This window comes from Dipodomys merriami, unplaced genomic scaffold (genome assembly GCF_024711535.1).
Source record: "Dipodomys merriami isolate MVZ:Mamm:240054 unplaced genomic scaffold, mDipMer1.0.p SCAF_10, whole genome shotgun sequence".
Lineage (NCBI taxonomy): Eukaryota > Metazoa > Chordata > Mammalia > Rodentia > Heteromyidae > Dipodomys > Dipodomys merriami.
In genome coordinates, this window is record NW_027202271.1 from 3,361,578 (window position 1) to 3,381,987 (window position 20,410).

Below are 20,410 nucleotides of genomic sequence, written 5' to 3' on the forward strand. Positions count from 1 at the left end.
ATATCATATATTAATACATGGTATTCAAGATCTACTTTTTAAACATACATTTCTTTTTCATTTAACACATGACTCCCTTTTACAGTTTTGTCACTATCAGCTGTTAAAGTTAAATCTGCATTTTTATATTTTTATATTTATTTATTTAGTCGTGGGGCCTGAACTCTGGGTCTAGCACTGTCCCTCAGCTCTTCAGCTCAAGGCAGGAGCTCTACCACTTGAGCCACAGCACCACTTCCAGCTTTTTCTGCATATGTGGTGCTGAGGAATCCAGCTTAGGACCTCATGTATGCAAGGCAAGCACTCTACCACTAAGCCACTTTCCTAGCCCCTGCATTTTTTTTTGGTCCACATATTTAATTTTTTATTACCTGTAAGTAGTTGTACAAAGGAGTTGCTATTTAACAAAGCAATTTATGAATATATCTTGATCAATGTCACCCGTTTCAACATTCTTACCCATCCCTCTCAACCCACCCCTCCTTCCCTCACTTTTCTTTTTATGGTGTTTGTGTGTGTGTGTGCTAGTCTTAGGACTTGAACTCTATGCCTGGGTGCTGCCCCTGAGCTTTTGTGCTTAAGGCTAGCCTCTTTCCACTTAAGCCACAGCTCCACTTCTGGCTTTTTAGTGGTTAATTGGAGATAGTCTCATGGACTTTCCTTCCCCAGGTAGGCTTTAAACCTTGATCCTTAGATCTCATCCTCCTGAGTAGGAATACAGATGTGAGCCACCAGTACCTGGCTTGGTTAGGCTTTAAAAGTTAACTTTTAGTGTTTTGAGTGATTTTAAGCCTTCAAAAAAAAAAAAAAAAACAAAACCTTCAAGAAATAGAACAAGCTGGATGCCAATTGGTCACACCTGTAATCCTAGCTACTCAGGAGCCTGAGATCTGAGGATCGAGGTTCAAAGCCAGCCTGGACAGGAAAGTGTGTGAGACTCTTAATTCCAATAAACCACTAGAAAACTGGAAATGGTGCTGTGGCTCAAGCAGTAGAGTGCTTGCCTTGAGCTGAAGAGCTCAAGGACAGTGCCCAAGCCCAGAATTCAAGCCCCACGACCGACAAAAAAAAAAAGAAAAGAAATAGAACAAGAGGGTTTTTTTCTTTGTTAAAACAACAACTCCTCCTCAAGAGGGAGAATGATGGGACGGTGACTGATCAAGAAGCACTGGAAACTTAGATGAACATGCCTTTTACAAGCTTTTGAAGTTCAGGGGCTGGGAAGGTGGCTCAGTGGTAGAGCGCTTGCCTTGTATGCATGAGGCCCTGGATTCGATTCCTCAGCACCACATAAGCAAAAAGAAAAAAGGCAGAAGTGGCGCTGTGGCTCAAGAGGTAGGCGCTAGCCTTGAGCTGAAGAGCTGAGGGACAGTGCCCAGGCCCAGAGTTCAGGCCCCATGACTGGACCCAAAAACAGACAAACAAAAAAAACTGTAACAAGCTTTTGAAGTTCAGAAAGTAGAATAAAATGCATTAAAAAAACAAGCCCCAAACTCAAATAGCTCTTGTTTTAGAAATTTGAATTGTGCAAATGTGAAGCTATCTCTTAACCAAATAATAGTTGCTTAAATAGCTTACTTTCACTCAATTACAGTGAATTCTTGGTAGAAATTTTATTTTCTCTTTGTTGTTAAGTGGAGACTATGCTATTTGTTCATTATATGCCTTTATGAAAATAGCATAATGGAACTCATTAAAATCATATTTTTAAAAGGAAAGGGATGTTGATGATAAGAAAGTAATAGAGAAGAAGGTTTAATATAATCAAAAAACATATGGAGGGATGGGAAGGTGGCTCAGTGGTAGAGCGCTTGCCTTGTATGCATGAGGCCCTGGGTTCGATTCCTCAGCATCACATAAGCAGAAAAAGCTGGAAGTGGCACTGTGGCTCAAGTGGTAGAGCGCTAGCCTTGAGCTGAAGAGCTGAGGGACAGCACCCAGGCCCAGAGTTCAAGCCCCACAACTGACCAAAAAAAAAAAAAACATGGAAATTTCAAAATGAAGCCCTTTTCTACATCAATACATGCCAATAAAATCTTTGGTTTTCTTGGAAGTAGTTAAGTCTATTTTTTTATAAACATATTTTTTTATTGTGAAAATACCGTACAGAGGGGTTACAATTACGTGGGCAAGATAATGAGTACATTTCTTATCAAGCATTGTAGCCTCCTCCTTTGTTTCCCCTTCCCATCCCTTCGCATCCTCCCCCCTCCCCCGCCCACCCCACCAAAGTTGTAAAGTTTGTTTTTCGACATAACGAGTTAAGTCTATTATTAATACCACCATGTCAACCTCAAGAGAAAGAAATGGATCGTATGTAAAAAGAGTCATTTCAAAGTCTATGAGCCAGGCACCGGTGGCTCATGCCTGTGCTCCTAGCTACCCAGGAGGCTGAGGTCTGAGGGCTGTGGTTCAAAACCAGCCTAGGCAGAAAAGTCCCCGTGAGACTATTATATCCAAATAACTACTCAAAAATCAGGAGTGGTGCTGTGGCTCAAAGTGGTAGAGCGCTAGCCTTGAGCAAAAGAGCCCAGAGACAGCATCCCGGTCCTGAGTTCAAGCCCCATGACTGAAAGTTCAGGTTCTTGTATCAGAAGCTGGGTGCCAGGTCATGATTCATGCCTATAATCCCAGCTGCTGAGATTTGGGCAAAAAATTTATTGTTACTCTTATGTCCAATTAAGTAGCAGCAAGGAGCTAGAAGTGGAAGTGTAACTCAAGTGGTCGAGCGCCAGCATGGAGTGAAAAAACAAGTGTGTGAAGCCCTAATTTCAAGCCTGAGAACTGAAACTAAAATGAAGGAAGGAAAGGAGGAGGGAGAGAGGCAAGGAAGGAAGGAGCTAAATGGAAGACTAATCTTTTCCCTTTCATAAGTTTCTCATGGTACATTTCAGCATTGTTTTAAAGAATCTTTGGAGGGGCTTTGATTGTAAATAATTTGGACAATGTCAGTACAATCTCACTGTTATCTGTGGAAACTCTGGGTTCCTCTTTGCCTTTATCATGGATTGTGGATGAACTGTGAGTAAGTTTGTGGGGGAGAGCGTAGCAGATGTGCATTTGTTTGTTTCTGTTTGAGCCATTCTCCTAGAGCCCTAAGGTCAGCTGTCTGATTGGTGCTTTTCTGCTTGATGACTGGTGGCTGACTGGACACGAGAAAGAAACACTTTTACCAGATGAGCCGTGCCCCTCCCATCCTCTGGGTGGCCTAGATTGCAGCAGCTGTTCTGCCTTTCTGTGTCCCTAGAAGGAAAGGTGCATGTGTAGCCGTCTTTGCTCAGTGTGCATTAAAGGTATCCAAAGCACAGATCTCACCCAGGAAAGCTCTTTGTCAAGGGCAGCACATAGCCACAAAGTTATTTCCATGCTTCATCCTGTAACTGTGACTGTTGGTGTCTTCTGGGATCTGGAGAAGCTTAACTTGCAAAGACAAGGGTTGTATGGGCCCCCTGTATTTATCTGTACTTTCTTTTTTTAACCCACAGGCAGCAGTACCTGTCCAAAGGTCAGTGTTGTTCTACCTTGTTCAACAAGCAGCACAACCACACTGGTTGATCCGAATGTATCTGAAGAGGCTCAGGGAATAAATGGGAAGACACCAGCGAATCGCTCAGCTGCAAGTCCAAAGCCACAAGGTATGCATGTGGGAGGGGGTGGGAAGGAGGGATGATGTTGGGAGGGGGGCTGTGATGGGGTCTCAGTGAGTTGCTGACCACTGAGGGCCACCCAGAACAATGATGACACAAAGAGAACTTGAAACTATGAAAGGGTCAACTCAGAAGAGTTATTTTTCAAAGAAATGTCAGTCTTTTTGTATGTGTATGCTGATACTGGGCCTTGAACTCAGGACCTGGTGCTCTTGCCTAGCTTTTTCTGCTCAAGCCTGGCTTGCTGGTTAATTGGAGAGTAAGAATCACCCATACTTTCCTGCCCAGACTGGCTTTGAACTGCAATCCTCACATTTCAGCCAAGTATCAGTCTTATAACCCTTCTCAGACAGAGGCCGGTGCTTGTTCTCTTCTGAAAATAGTGGTGCACTTCTGTATTTCTTTTCTTTCTTTGTTTTTTTTTTTTTGTGGGGGGGAGGGAGGACGTGCCTGTCCTGGGGCTTGAACTCAGCTCCAGGAATGGATCCTGAGTTTCTTTAGCTCAAGGCTAGTGCTCTACCACTTGAGCCACAGTTCCATATTTAGAGATAGTCTCATGGACTTTCCTGCATAGGCTGGCTTTGATCAGAGATCCTCAGATCCTGACTAGCTAGGATTACAAGGGTAAGCCACTGGTGTCTAGCTGTCTCGTGCTTTTTTTCACAAGGCTAAAGGTGTTTGGGCATCCATTAAGAAGACTGTCATCCTCTTCATGCCTATAGTTAACATAGCTCAGGGCCTGTCAGTATAACAAATGTGTTTGGAACTAGCCAGTAAGAAATGAGTTACTCTAGGTCCGAGGATTAGGAAAACAATTCTGAAATGGCGCTTAGCTTAACATTCTTATCGAGAATGTGATTAGATAATGTTTAAGCACAAGGCTTTTGAAAATGTCCTGAGGGAATGTCATCCACAGAAATGAAAAGTCAACAATCCCTCCATTCAGGATTAAGTGGCCTGTAAAGGAAAAAGTGTAATGGTAGAAAGCTCTCTTTTGTTCACTGGCCATTTGGTTTTGCAAATAAATTTCCATTAAACTTTTAACTTCAAGGAACATAAAACATTTTTTGTTGTTATTGTTTTTGGTCAGTCCTGGGCTTGTACTCAGGGTCTGGGCTCTGTCCTGGAGCTCTTTTGCTCAAGATTAGCCCTTTACCACTTTGAGCCACAGCACTATTTCTGGCTTTTTGATGGTTAATTGGAGTTAAGAGTCTCTTGACTTGCCTGTCCTGGCCGGCTTTGAACTTTGATTTTCAGATCTCAGCCTCCTGGGTAGCTAGGATTACAGGCGTGAGCCACCAGGGCCTAGCTAAAACAATTCTTTTTGATGGTAGAATGTAAGGCCTTTTAAATTACAACATATGGGGCTGGGAAGGTGGCTCAGTGGTAGAGCGCTTGCCCTGCCTGCATGAGGCCCTGGGTTCGATTCCTCAGCACCACATAAACAAAAAGAAAAAAGCCGGAAGTGCGCTGTGGCTCAAGTGGTAGAGTGCTGGCCTTGAGCTGAAGAGCTAAGGGACAGTGCCCAGACCCAGAGTTCAGGCCCCATGACCGGACCCAATAAATAAATAAATAAATAAATAAATAAATAAATTACAACATATGCAGAGCACTGGTGGCTCACATCTGTAATCCTAGCTACTCAAGAGGCTGAGACCTGAGGATCATGGTTCAAAGCCAGCCTGTGTACACAGACCCAAGAGACTCTTGTCTCCAGTTATCCAGCCAGAAGCCAGAAGTAGAGCTGTGGGCCAAGTGGTGTAGAGTAGTACCAGCTGTGAGTAGAAAAGCTGAGTGAGAACATGAGGCCCTGGGTGTAAGCCCCATAACAGCACAAAACAAACAAACAAAAAACCCATGAAAGCTAAGCTGCATTATTTTAATGTACATTTTCTTCTTAATAGATTTTCATTTATAATGAATACTGAGCATTCAGTCAAAATAGTACTGGGCATTTTTAGAATTACTATTCTGGAAAACTCCATTTCCATTTTGCTTATTTTATGTTTACTTTGGTCACTTTCCTATTCTTGCAAAGAAAAATGTATACCAGAGAATGCATTATAAAAGAGCTGGTGTTCATTGAAATTCTCTTTGTTGAGGATTTCTAGAAAACAGCTTTCAAATGAGTTTAAAATAGAATATTCTAGATTATGAGATATGTGTCATTTTGTTCTTGTTCCTAACTATACTCATGGTGGTATATATATATGACTATCATGTACTTACTGCCTTAGATGCCTGTCTGATTTTTTTGTTTCAGTATAGGGGCTTGAACTCAGGCCCTCAGCTTTTCTTTCTGGTACTCTACCACTTGAGGAATCATATGTCTAGTTTTATATAACTCTCTCTCCCCTCCCCACCCCCATTTTCCCCTCTCTTCCTCTCTCCCTCCATTTCCCTGTCTTTCTTCTTTTCCTTTCTTTTCTTTTTTCTCTTTTCCTTCCCTCCCTCCCTCTTTGTCTTGAACTCAGGGCCTGGGTGCTGTCCCTGTGTTTGTTTTTTTTTACTCAAGGCTAGCTTGAGCTACAGTCTCACTTCCCCCTCCTCTCCTCCTCCCCCCTCCCCCAGCACCTGCCCTTTTTGATGATTAAGTGAATCTAAGAGTCTCATGGACTTTCCTGTTGTGGTTGACTTTGAACTTCGATCCTCAGGTCTCAGCTTCCTGAGTAGCATGAGCCACCAGTGCCATGCTCTATATAACATTTTCTTTTGGTTATACTTATCCCTTGACAGTGATGTCTAGATAAGCATAGACAAAATTTTAACTATGATGTAAGCTATTTTAATTGCAAAATTTAAAGTTTCAAAACTGCCTCATTAGACCTGAGTTGACAAGAAGTATGAGGTCATACTACACAAATGAATAGAATTCTAATTTCTGTTATTGTCTAGTTCAAAAGCAAGAATTTCATTATCTTAAAAGCCTTTTTTATTTTTTGGGAAGATACACTGAGTTACTTCATTGTTTTTTCCACATCAATGTATTGAACCAAAGCAATGACCTTTTCAAGCTACAGAAGTCCAAAATAAGCCTGTCCTTAGATGCTTCTTTACTGCTTATCCTGAATATGGATTCATTATATAAATGTCACTATGAGTTCGTGTATAATAAAGGTTCTGTGAACTTTGGTCCTCAGACCAAAGTTTTTTGTTTTTTGTTTCCTCATTCATTACAATCTGACCAACTGTATAACTGCCTCATCTGACTCAGTTTTCTAGATTTGCAATAGTAATTCTCTGTCACCCCATTTCTCCCACTTTGCTTCTATTAGTCTTTGTTCCAACCTCAGTATATTGCCATACTGAGACCAGCATCAAATCTTTTAGGGTTATTGGATAAACTAGTGAAAAGGTTGGCACTGTGTATTGACTTACTGATCAACAGTAAATGTCCTTGCAGGAACTTGTTGCTTACTCTTATAATCCTAGTTATTTAGGAGGCTGAGATTTGAGGATCTCAGTTTGAAGCAAGCCAGGGCATGAAAGTCCATTAAACTCTACAAGTAACCACCAAAAAGTGGAGATATGGTTTATGATGTTCTTTACTCTTTAGGGAAGAGACAGTACTTTTCTCCTTACTCCAGAGAACACGCCCCCTACTGGACTGTGCTTTACCTCTTTTTTTGGGGGGTGGGGGGTGTCCAGTCATGGGGCCTGAACTCTGGGCCTGGGCACTCTCCCTCAGCTCTTCAGCTCAAGGCTAGCGCTCTACCACTTGAGCCACAGCGCCACTTCCGGATTTTTTTTTTCTTTTTGCTTATGTGGTGCTGAGGAATCGAACCCAGGGCTTCAGGCATTCAAGGCAAGCACTCTACCACTGAGCCAACTTCCCAGCCCTGTGCTTTACCTCTTGAACCATGAATCCAGCCCTGCTTTTTTTTTGTTGGTTATAGAGCTTGACTCTGGACCTGGACACTGTCCCTCAGCTCTTCAGCTCAAGGCGAGCACTCTGCAACTTGAGCCACAGTGCCACTTCCAATTTTCTGGTAGTTTATTAAAGGTAAGAGTCTCCTGGACTTTCCTGCCTGGGCTGGCTTTGAACCGCGGTCCCTCAGATTTCAGCCTCCTGAGTAGTTACGATTAGAGGCATGAGCCACCAGTGCCCAGCTTCCAGCCCAGCTTTTTGATGGTTATTTTGGAGATGGAGGCTAGTGACCTTTTTTGCCTTGGCTAGTCTTGAACCACAATCCTCCAGCATCCTAAATAGCTAGTGTGTAAACCACTAGTGCCTGGGTCATGAGAACATTGGATGACTAGGAACAGAACTAGATGATGACAGGACTTTCATGTAGACAAGGGATTATTATAACACGGTCCCCTTTTTTCAGGTCAATACACATCCCTTCCAAACTGTGAGTAGTGAGTGGGGTGCTGAGACAAGAGCTGAGGAATCTCTAGAATGAAACAATTTTGGCATCCCCTTCCACTCCCCTCCTCCCACCTTCCCTAAGACATTTTGGCTTGATGTTTGCGGAAGTTGTGAGCAATGTTTTGTGAGCAATGGGTAGGAATGCCACTCTACACCCCACAGTGCACAAAGCAGCCCCTTGAATCAGCAAACTGAAATGCCATGAGTGGTGAGTTTAAGAAACTGACTCAGCTGGGTGCTAGTGAGTCACACCTGTAGTCCTAGCTACCTGGGAGACTGAGATGTCAGGATCATAGTCCATAGACAACCCAGGGAAACAAATGAAGAGACCCTTATATCCAACGAACCAGCAAAGTGGAGGTGTGGCTCAAGTGGTAGAATGCCATCCTTGAGTAAAAAGGCCAAGTATGAGCACAAGAACTAGAGTTTAAGCCCCAGTTCTCTTGAAAGCAAGAAGCAAGCAAGTGAGCAAGTGAGAGAGACAGAAGGATGGAGGGAGGGAAGAAGGAAGGAAGGGAAGAAGAAAGGAAAAGAGGGGGCTGGGAAGGTGGCTCAGTGGTAGAGTGCTTGCCTTGCATGCATGAGGCCCTGGGTTCGATTCCTCAGCACCACATAAGCAAAAAGAAAAAAAAATCCGGAAGTGGCGCTGTGGCTCAAGTGGTAGAGCGCTAGCCTTGAGCTGAAGAGCTGAGGGAGAGTGCCCAGGCCCAGAGTTCAGGCCCCATGACTGTACCAAAAAAAAAAAAGAAGAAGAAGAAGAAAGGAAAAGAAAGGGTGAAAGCGACTTAAATCCTCAAAGAATATAGAACGAAAAAAAAATTTTAATGTGAATGGGTCATGGGGAGAGTATACTGTCCATACCTTCATTGGTGATGGTTATATATCATGTAACTTTATCAAGATAAAATATTTATCAAGATAAATGTTTTAAAAGAATTTTTTTATAAGTTTTAAGAGCTGAATTTTAGATGAGTGATTATAGTTGCATTTGGATCTAAATTGGCCTGTAGACTTTGAAAGGATTTCTTCAGTAGTTAAGAGCTTTTTGCCTCTGCCTCAGAAAATACCCTAAGGTCTGGGAAAACAATGGCTTGTTCATTCCATACCAATCTTGACAGTCGAACAAACAAATCTCTGAACAACCTCCAATATAGCCTTTCTTCTTGTTCACTGCTTTTCATATTGGCCTACTTCCTGCCATGCTGGACTTCACTCAAAGTAGCTTCTTTAGTAATTTAAACTAATACTTCATTTTCTCTGAAGAGCTTTAATCCAGAGCATTCTCCATAATTCATAGTTATTTTGGTATGTCTCACATATTGTCACACACACCATATCAGTCACTAAGCCTAAAATACTAGGAAACATTTTGTGAACTGAAAGCTCCAGGTTTTTTTGAATAATTTATATAAATACAGAGCACTCAGACCTGTGCCTTTGCTTCTGGAGCAAAGAGTCTTGTACAGTGATCCATCCTTTCAAACGTATATATTTATAATGCATTATATGTAGCCCCCTTTGTTTTTCATATTTGTTGAAGTAAGTGGGATAAACCTGGACTGGTGGTTCATGCCTGTGATCTTAGCTACTTAGGAGGCTCATAGTTCAAAGCCAGCCTGGACAGGAAACTCTGAGACTCTTATCTCCAATTAAACAACCAAGAAAGCTAGAAGTAGAGCTGTAGCTCAAGTGGTAGACCACTAGCCTTGAGCAAAAACACTCAAGGACAATGCCCAGGACCTTTGTTCAAGCCCCAGGACAAGCACGCATAATACATGCGTGTGCACACACACACACACACACACACACACACACACACACAGGATAGAGGGACAGGCACATGTATACACACACATGAGATAGAGGTCTGCTGATAATCTTACACTGGAGATAAAATTTCTCTAAGATTCTTGGTCATCACTTTGCATTCTTGGAAATTTCTGAATAATTAAAATCTTCTATTTGCTGTCTGAAAGTATGACCCAGTTCAGATATTTAAAAAACTGCAATCTCTCTTTTTGTCCCCTTTCCTTTCCTCTTCCCCTTCCTCTCTTTCTCTTTTTCTTTCTCTTTCTGTGTGCATGTACTTGCACACATGCCATGCATGCATGCATGCATGCTGGTATTGGGAATTGAACTCAGGGCCTGGGCACTCTCCCTTATTAGGATTTTCACTCAAGTCTAGGTTTCTACCACTTGAGCCACAACTCCACATTCCACTTTTTGCTGGAAATGAATCATAGACTTTCCTACCTGGGCTGGCTTTGAACTATGATCTTCATGTTTCAGCCTTTTTTTTGGGGGGGGTTCGGTCGTGGGGCCTGAACTCTGAGCCTGGGTGCTGTCCCTCAGCTCTTCAGCTCAAGGCTAGCGCTCTACCACTTGAGCCACAATACCACTTCTGGCTTTTTTCTTATGTGATGCTGAGGAATCGAACCCAGGGCCTCATATATGCAAGGCAAGCGCTCTACCACTGAGCCACCTTCCCAGTCCTGTTTCAGCCTTCTGAGTAGCTAGGATTACAAGCATGAGCCACCGGTACCCAGCTGCCAGTTGTTTCTTTAAAAACTATCTACCTATTAAGCCAGTTGAGGAACAACTCCTTCTTTCAATTGTCCAAGCTCAATGTCTCCCAGATATTCTCCATGCTGGTGGAGCACTCTGGTGCTCTCATCCCTCACCTTTATCAGGAAAGCTATTCTATGTATACCTGTAGGGTTGGGAGTACAGGGTTTTTCTAGCATAGACTGCCCTGAGTCTGTCCTCAGCAGGTGTGGCCACATACACACACATACACACGTGTGCATGCATATTCTAGGCGTCTATGTATGTGGAATCTAAATGTCTTCCTGTCTTCTCCTGAGTAATAGTATCTCTTGCCTGGATTTCTATGATAACCTCTAATTGCTTCTCCTTGCTTCTCTCCCAGAAGATAAACATAGCAACCAGAGTGATGGTGTTGAAGTTTAAGTCATCATGTCTCAACTTTGCTCAGAGCTCTGCTGAGACCTCATTTCACAGAGTCAGAGTCACTATGTGATCTATAAGATTTCACAGTCAGGACTCCCTCCTCTGACTTTAACACTTTTGCTTGCTTACTCATTTTGCTCTATCCACATTGGCCTTCAGACCTGAGTGATTAGATCTCTAGCCTTTGCTGAAATGATCTTTCTTTAAACACTCCTCCCTTTACTTCAAATCTTGTTTAAATCACAACTTTTCAAAGAGATCCACTTGGAACTAGCAATTGGAAGGCCAAGATCATGAGTTTGAAGACCAACTTGGAGTACACTGTGATAGTCTGTCTTAAAATTTGTAATTTAAGCAAGCATCCAGTGACCCACATCTGTAATCAAAGCTACTCAGGAGGCTGAGATCTGAGGATGGCAGTTTGAAACCAACCTGGGTAGCAAAGTCTGTGAGATGCTTATCTCCAAAAAAGCCAGAAGTGGAGCTGTGTCTCAAGTGGTAGAGTGCTGGCCTTGAGCAAAAGGAAACTCAGGGACTATGAGCCGAGAGCTAGAAAGCTGAGCAAGTGTGAGGCCCTGAGTTCATTCAGTTGTGCTGAAGAAACCCATTTTGAACATTATTCACTTTACCTCCTATACTCAGGATCCTTTTTATCTTGCTCTTTTAGCCCCCTCCCTCACTTCTTTTCATACTTACTACTTTCTCACAAGTGATTTGCCTGTTATTTCACTGTTGTTTATGTATTATTTTGTAGTTATTTGTTGTCTTTCCTTATGCTTATTAACATGCCTACGTGCCTAGACTTAATAGTTATTTAGCTGGGAACTGGTAGCTCAGACCTGTAATCCTAGCTACTCAGGAGGCTGAGATCTGAGGATCTCAGTTTGAAGACAGCCTGAGCAAGCAAGTCCATGCAACTCTTATCTCCACGTAACCACCAAAAGGTCAGAAGTGGAGCTGTGGCTCAAGTGGGAGCCTTGAGCACAAAAGCTCAGGGATAGTGTCCAGGTCCTGAGGTTAAGTCCTGGGATCAGGTGTGTGTGTGTGTGTGTGTGTGTGTGTGTGTGTGTGTGTGTGTGTGTGTGTGTGTGTGTGTGTGTGTGTGTGTGTGTGTGTGTGTGTGTGTGTGTGTGTGTGTGTGTGTGTGTGGTGTGTGTGTGTGGTGTGTGTGTGTGGCTGGGAATGTGGCTTAGTGGTAGAGTGCTTGTCTAGCATGCATGAAGCCCTGGTTTCATTCCTCTGTATCACATAAACAGAAAAATCCAGAAGTGGCATGGTGACTCAAGTGGTAGAGTGCTACCCTTGAGCAAAAGAAGCTCAGGAACAGTGCCCAGGCCCTGAGTTCAAGCCCCAGGACTGGCAAAAAAAAATTATTCAGTAAATATGAAATTAATGAAAAATTTTAAACATTTCCATATAGATGTACATAATTAGTTAATTTTGTTAATTCCTACTGTTAGCAAAAGCCCATAAAGTTGAGTTCACATTGCATTGTACCACTGACTCCCGGTATTGTCAGATATAAATTTTTTGGTTTGATGGAGTGGAAGTAGTGTGAAATTGTGGATTTGTATTTTTTTGATTAGTGAGAGTGAACATTTTTCCCTCTTTATAGTCTTTGGGTTTCACAATCTTTAATGATCTATAATAGGTCTTTATTTAGATTGTTATTCCTCTCTTGGTCATATAAATACAAAAGTCTTCTTTAGTTCTGTGAGCTCCAGTTCCTCACGGGCATTCCAGAAGGCTGTAGGGGTGGGCTTGTTAAAGGGGAACATGGACAGATTAAGGGCATTATTGAATTTTGAAGCTTTATATCCTACCATGAAATATATATAGCATTAAACAAATAGATGAGAAGTAGGTCACCCTGGCCCAGGTGGCTCCCACTTGTAATTCTAAGCTATTGAGGAGACTTGAGATCTGAGGATCTTGGTACAAAACTGGCCTGGGCAGAAAAGTGTGTGAGCCTCTCAATTAACTGGCAAAAAGCTGGAAGTAGAGATAGCTCAAGTGGTAGAGTGTTAGCCTTGAGCAAAGAAAGCAAAGCAAGAGTTTAGGCCCCAAGTTCAAGTCTCAGTAATGACACTAACAAACAAGTTAAGTAAATAAATAATGATGGTTGCAACTTGTTTGGTTCCCCAGAAGAAATATGGCTATGAAGAGAAACTTAGTTTCTGTCATTTGAGGTATGAATTATTTCCTTGTTCTTCCTGTGTCTTAATTTCTTTGGATACAATGTGCTAAACTGAAACATGGGACCTTGGTTTGTATTTAGAATTGGATTTTTCCCCTCAGTCCTGGGGCCTGAACTCAGCCTGGGAGCTGTCAATGAGCTTCTTTTTGCTCAAGACTAATGCTCTATCACTTGAGCCACAGCACCACTTCTGGCTTTTTTTAGTAGTTTATTGGAGATAAAAGTTTCACAGATTTTTCTGCCCAGGTCTCAGCCTCCTGAGTAGCTAGGATTACAAGTGCTAGCCACCAGTGCCTGGCTTAGAATTGGATTATTTTATTTTATTTTGTTGGTCGTGGGGTTTAAACTCTGGGCTTGGGCGCTGTCCCTGCACTCTTCAGCTCAAGGCGAGTGCTCTACCGCTTGAGCCACAGCATCACTTCTGGTTTTCTAGTGGTTTATTGGAGATAAGAATCTCACGGACTGGGCTGGGAAGGTGGCTCAGTGGTAGAGTGCTTGCCTTGCATGCATGAGGCCCTGGGTTGTTCGATTCCTCAGCACCACATAAGCAGAAAAAAGCTGGAAGTGGCGCTGTGGCTCAAGTGGTAGAGCACTAGCCTTGAGCTGAAGAGCTGAGGGACAGTGCCCAGGCCCAGAGTTCGGGCCCCACGACTGGCCAAAAAAAAAAAAAAAAAAAAAAGAATCTCAAGGACTTTTCTGCCTGGGCTGGCTTTGAACCATGATCCTCAGATCTCAGCCTCCTGAGTAGCTTGGATTACAGGTGTGAGCCACCCACACCCAGCAGAATTGGATTTTGAATATCATAATTATGTAGTATACTGAGTAGATTCCCCTTTGAATCCTGCACTAAGTTTTCCGGGCTTACCGGTTAACTTTGAGAGTGAAAGAGGCCTTTCCTTCTTCCAGTTAGGTCTTTTGAGAATAGTGTGGGTTATTTTATAGTATACTGTTATGGGTTTGAGTATGAGATGTCCTCCAAAAGGGCTCATGTATTGAATATTGATTCCCTGTTGGTGGTTCTGTTTAGGGACGTTCTGGAAATTTTAGAACATGGGGCCTACCTGAATAAAATACATTACTAAAGGCATGCCTTTAGGGACAGCATCTTGTCTCCCCGTTTCCCTCATCTCCGCTTCTTGTCCCCAATAGGCAACATTGCACCCTCTCTTATGATGTTCTGCCCAAGCAATCATGGTCTTAACTCTCAAAACTCTGAGCCAAATAAATTTTGGCTCTGGTGGCATATGCCTATAATCCTAAATACTCTGGAGGCTGAGTTCTGGGGATTATGTTTCGAAGCCAGCCCAGCAAGACAAATCCAAGAGATTCTTATTTCCAATGAACCAGCAAAAGGCTGGAAATGGAGGTGTGGTTCATTGGTAGAGCACCACCCTTGAGAGGAAAAAGCTATGTAAGAGTGGGAGGCCCTGTGTTCAAGCCCTAGCACTGACTAAATAAATAATGAATAGCTTATTTATTGTATATTAGATTTTCTCTCTTGCTGAATTAGGTGCTTCTTCTGTGTTTCTAAAATACACATGTACCCAGCAACCACCTTCATCCATATCAGCAAATACAGTTTCCCCACAATATATGAGCTTTCAGGTGACTCATTAATTGGTTCCTGTGTGTATTCCACAAATATGTCAAATACAATGTCCCTATAAATACAGCTGTGACCAAAAGACATAGTCCTTACCTTTTGGTCCAATTTGTAGAGGAAAAAACTTTACATGTATACTTCTAGGTAGATTATCCTTCATAATAGCTTTGCAATTTTAAGAATTATAAAAAACATATTCACTTCCTTCTTTCACTGTTCTACTTAGAAATCTTGAAATTATTCCTAATGTTACAAATAATTTGTGGGTGTGTGAATTATGAGTTGTTTTACTACTTTATTAATGTCACTTTTTGCATGTGTGTGCTGGTACTGAGGCTTGAACTCAAGGTCTTGTGCTCTCTTTTGGATTTTTTCCTCAAGACTAGTACTCTACCACTTGAGCTACATCTCTACTTGCAACATTTTGTTGGTTAATTAAAGACAGAGTGTCACAGACTTTTCTGCCAGGGCTGGCTTTGAACCATAATCCTCCAAGTAGCTAGGATTACAAGCATGAGTCACCAGCATCTAACTTTCATAAATCACACTTTCATAAACACCTTTCCTTCCCAATAGTTATTATACTAACCATTTCTCCTGAATAGCTTAGAACACATCATTTTTATAAAAAGAGGTGATTTTTTTGGGGGGATAGGGGGGAGGAACTGGGAAGGTGGCTCAGTGATAGAGTGCTTGCCTTTCATGTATGAGGCCCTGGGGTTTGATTCCTCAGCACCACATACGAAGAAAAAGCTGGAAGTGGTGCTGTGGCTCAAGTGTAGAGCACTGGCCTTGAGCTGAAGAGCTGAGGGACAGCGCCCAGGCCCAGAGTTCAGGCCCCACTTGTAGTTTATTGTGATATATGTTTTTCCTTCCCAGTAATAAATTGGATACTGGTACAGAAATGATGGAAATGTAGGCCAGCGGACATCAGGCAACTGTCAGCTAGCTGAGTGTATAAAAGAGATGATGATGGAAAACTAGGGTAGTTGGGTGGGGAAAATGGGAAGGGAACATGATTCCTTGCTCCTCTTCAGAAGGTACGAGAAAGGGTTTAAAGAAGAAAATAAGCACTAGGAGCTGGTGGCTCATGCTTACAATTCTGGTTATTTCAGGAGGTTGAGATCTGAGGATCCAGGTTTGACCCTAGCCTGGGCAGGAAAGTCCATGAAACTTTATCTCCAATTCACCAGCAAAAAAGATAGAAGTGACCATTAGAAAGGATAAAATAATAGCATTCACAGGGAAATGGCTAGAACTAGAACTGAAAGATTAAAAATTAGAGTTATATTTTTACAAATGCTAACTGCTGGTTTTGCTTCTGTAAACTTGCCTGTGCTAGCCTTTCAGAACAAATCATGTTGAGCAAAGTAAGTCAAGATCAGAGAGACAAACAGCACGTGTTCTATCTGATATGCAGATGTTAGATTTGAAACACAATGAGATATGACAAAGTAAACAGTACTCAAGTTACCCATATACAGTGAGACAAAAAGAGGATAGTTACAGAAGAAAAGCACCAAATTGTAATACCCAAGCACTTCTTATATATAAAATAATATACATACTGAAAAGAACCCCAATGATAAGGAAACAAAGGACCTCTTCTTAATTCATCCTATTCTTTACCTCATATATGGTGTATGTACGTGCACATATGAGGGAAGGTGGGAACAGCACAGAATCAGCAGAAAACAGGTGGAAAAATACAGCAGAGGGGCTCATCAGCTGCACTGGACACTAATGAAAGTGTACTAAGCAACTCAAGGGCAGTGATGGGAGGGAGGAGATGTGAGAGAAAGAGGAACAGCTGATACTAAGCAGTAGTAAGCAATTTGTAAGAAATAGTTTTATTGTCAAAGGTCATAGTGTTCATAAGCTATGTAGGTTAAGGTAATAATGACTATCATTGTGAAGATTAAAAGGTGTTTGTGACTTTAGCTAAGTATAACTATGCCACAGTGTTGTGAAATTTATGTAGTCACCTAATCTCATTAAAGAAATATTAGTGGGGGAGAAGTGATGCTGTGGCTCAAGTAGTAGAGTGCTAGATTTGAGGAAAAGAAAAGCTCAAGGATAACATACAGGCCCGAGTTCAAGCCCCAGGACTGGTGTGTGGGTGCATATGCACACATAAAACCAGTTATAGGAAAATTCATATGTGTGATAAACTTTTACCCTGAGTAATAATCTTAGAGAACAATACTGGTTTTCATAAGTGAAGTAATTCCTTATACACTTCTAGCATAGTTTTCTCTTGTTGAGTTCAGAATGGGAGATGGTGGCAGTGGCAAAGGTATGCAATAAAGACTCAAATGCAAGATGCCTATCAGTAATATAATTCAAAATAATATTCCATAGGACACCAGTGACACCTGTAATCCTAGCTACTCTGAAGGCTAAGACCTGAGGACTGCAGTTCAAAGCCAACCTGGGCAGGAAAGGCTGTGAGACTTATCTTCAGTAAACTACCAATAAAGCAGGAAGTGGCACCGTGGCTCAAATGGCAGAATGCAGGTCTTGAGTAAAAGAAGCTCAGAGACTGAGTTCAAGCTCCAGGACCAGCGAAATTTTAAAAAAAAATCCAACAAGTTTAATCACCCACACATCAAGCAAGTATATGCAATAACAGCAATGGAACTAGAACCAAACTGTATGGGTTAGTTCACTGGCACTCACCAAAGGGAGCACATAGCTGTGGTGAGGCAGGCTGATGGGACAGGTGGTTTTGAGGACTATAGGAAAAGGTCCCTTGAGGCTAGAGTTGGAAGCTGTAGTGCAAAGTTAGGAGTCTTTTGAGAACCTTGCTCTGATTTGAACATCTTCACCTTCAACTTGTATGACCTGTTTTCAGGAAGGTTAGGTTGCCTGCTATTCTAACTACTGCTGGCTGCCTTAAGGTTGTTCATTGGCATGTCTAAGCCATTACCAAACTCCTTGGAGTTGGCTCATTAGCCATGTGCACATTGCCATGGATGGGGGGAGGAGGGAGGGTAGAAAGACCTGTGGTCATTGGGCCATCTGGTCAGTAGGCCATCTGGTGGCTGCTTGTGAGCTTGCCCTGTGTTCTTTTTGTTTGTTTGTTTTGTTTTTTTAAATGAGCCTGGGCATTGTCCCTAACTTTTGGTACTCAAAACTAGCACTCTACCACTTGAGCAAACCTATACTTCCAGCTTTTTGGTACCTAATTAGAGACAAGAGTCTCACAGATTTTCCTGCTCAGGCTGGCTTTGAACCAAAATCCTCAGATCTCAGTCTTCTTAGTAGCTAGGGTTACAGGTGTGAGCCACCGGCACCCAGCTTGACCTGTGTTTTGCTGATAAGTGATTGTACTACACTTAGAACCAGCTCCTTTGCTGTGAGCATGTCATAATTTTTCACTGATAATCTGCTAAGAAATTTTGTTTAGATTTTAGTATTTAATTAAATGATCTGTTCCTATTCTGTGAATTAAGTAAAGGCCTTTCTAGAAAACTAGTGATTTGCCAAGTACCTATGGCTCACACCTATATATTGATGCAAGCCAACTACATAATGTAGCAAATAATGGTGGTAATAATAATAATAATAATAATAATAGTACCTCTATCTCCCTCTCCCTTGTTTTGTTAAGTTGATGAGGAGGAGCAGTTCTGATGGAAGGAGTAAGAATATAGGAGGTAGTCATATAATCAGATTAGCTTTGTTACCCGACAATCACTTGTCTAATCATTCAGAGACATATTCAGTGAATAAAGGTGTCCACCTTATGCTGATCTTCTAAGATGAAATGAGGTAATATGCTTTTTTGTTAAATGATGTTATGTGAAACCAATATGGCATTCCTGCTGTTTGCTGTTGTTCTGTTTGAAAAGATCCATCACATTCATCCCTGGGGACCACAAGGAGGCAGGCAGACATAGGAGAAAGATTATTACAAGGTTTATTAGAGGAACCATATTTCCCCCAGAGATAGAGCATAAGGCAGCCTCCATTATCTAGGTAGCCACAGGGCCTGAGGGGTAGGAAGTGAGGTAAGTGCGAGTTCAGGTAGGTCTGGGTGGAGAGAGGGAGGGGCCAGCTGTATGGCAGGAACTCCAGAGCAGGGAGGAGCTCAGGTCTAGGTGGAGCTGAGGACAGAAGGTGGGCATAATGCTTACACTGTTGGCCTTTATGATGATTAACTTAGTAGTTCTGGATTCTGTTGTACTTGTTATAATTGTATTAAAACATCTGTTTTGTGGCAAACAATATTTTTGGTAGTTAATTAGAGATAAAGAGTCTCATGGACTTTCTTCTCTGGGCTAGCTTTCAACCATGATCTCAGATTTTAGCCTCCTGAGTAGCTAGTAGTCTGGCTTAAACAGTGTATTTTTGGATTGTGTTTCCAGTTTTACTTTTTTTTCCCTCTATTTAAATGAATGACTACTACATAATAGATTTTGGAATACTACCTAGCCTTAATATAAACTAAAATAAAATAACTACTGGTTTGTAGATAGAATTTCAGTGGGACATAGAGCAAATTTCCAAGATATTAGGATTTCAGGTCCCTTGCTTAAGGTTCAGTTTGAATTTAACAGACCTCTTCATAGTAGTTTGATATTGATGAAGACTTTTTGCACCTAGGATATCAGAATATTGTTAAAGGAAAATATGAGTAAAATACTGAATTCTGTTCTTTTTCTACAGTGCCTCCAAAGCCCTTACATCTGCAGAATTCACCTTCATCCAAAATACACCCAACCCCCAGGCATAAAGCTTTACCTAGAGCAAAACCCAGGATGGAGGAAGTTAAACCTGTCTCTGCTTCTTGTGTGTCAAAAGAAAAATCCAGTAAGGTTTCTGATCTCATCAGTCGCTTTGAAGGAGGCAGGTAAGAGTTAATGGACAATGGGAAAAGGCAGAGGGAGGAAGAAAGCTGATTTTGGAAAAGACATAGGTTTTCTAAATCAAAAACCTAGTATCTTCCATTTGGTTTGGTAGGCGTTTAAGAAGTGCATTTTTAAAGTCAGCTACTTAATTTTGCCATGGTATGATGTCATTGACTTACTATACAGGCCCCTGTGCTGCACTCTGGGCCACCAGTGTTTTTATAAATTGGTGTATATTTTATAGATTTGTTGTCTCTCATTTCCTGTTAGTGTGTCTTACTCTGTGCTACTCCTTTTGGCTCTGTGTGTGTGTATGTGGTGTGTGTATGCATGCATACTAGTGCTCAGGGTCTTGAACTCAGAGCCTCATGGTCTTGCTTAGCTTTTTTTGCTCATGACTTGTGCTCTAGAATGCTCTAGAAATCATGACCAACATAAATCTCCATTTAAATGTACTTCATAAGCCAGCTGTGGTAGTACACATCTGTAGTCTCAGTACTCTAGAGGCTCAGGTAGGAAGATTCTGAGTTCAAGGCCAGCCTGGGATACATAATAACTGTCTCAAAGGAAGAAAAAGAAATGAAAAATAAAAGAAGTGAGGGCTGGAAAGGTGGCTCAGTGGTAGAGCGCTTGCCTTGCATGCCTGAGGCCCTGGGTTCAATTCCTCAGCACCACATAAGCAAAAAGAAAAAAGCTGGAAATGGTGCTGTGGCTCAAGTGGTAGAGCGCTAGCCTTGAGCTGAAGAGTTGAGGGACAGCGCCCAGGCC

At 42.0% G+C, this 20,410-nt stretch overlaps 1 protein-coding gene across 2 annotated transcripts in view; it reads left to right on the plus strand.

The window, feature by feature from the left end:
• Fgd4 (FYVE, RhoGEF and PH domain containing 4) overlaps positions 1-20,410 on the plus strand; it is a 212,625-nt gene that overhangs the window by 134,694 nt on the left and 57,521 nt on the right. For both annotated transcript variants that reach the window (XM_070038716.1, XM_070038725.1), the window contains exons 2-3: positions 3,486-3,635; positions 19,461-19,644. In XM_070038716.1, coding sequence (XP_069894817.1) covers positions 3,486-3,635; positions 19,461-19,644 — 334 coding nt within the window. The remainder of the gene's footprint in view (positions 1-3,485; positions 3,636-19,460; positions 19,645-20,410) is intronic.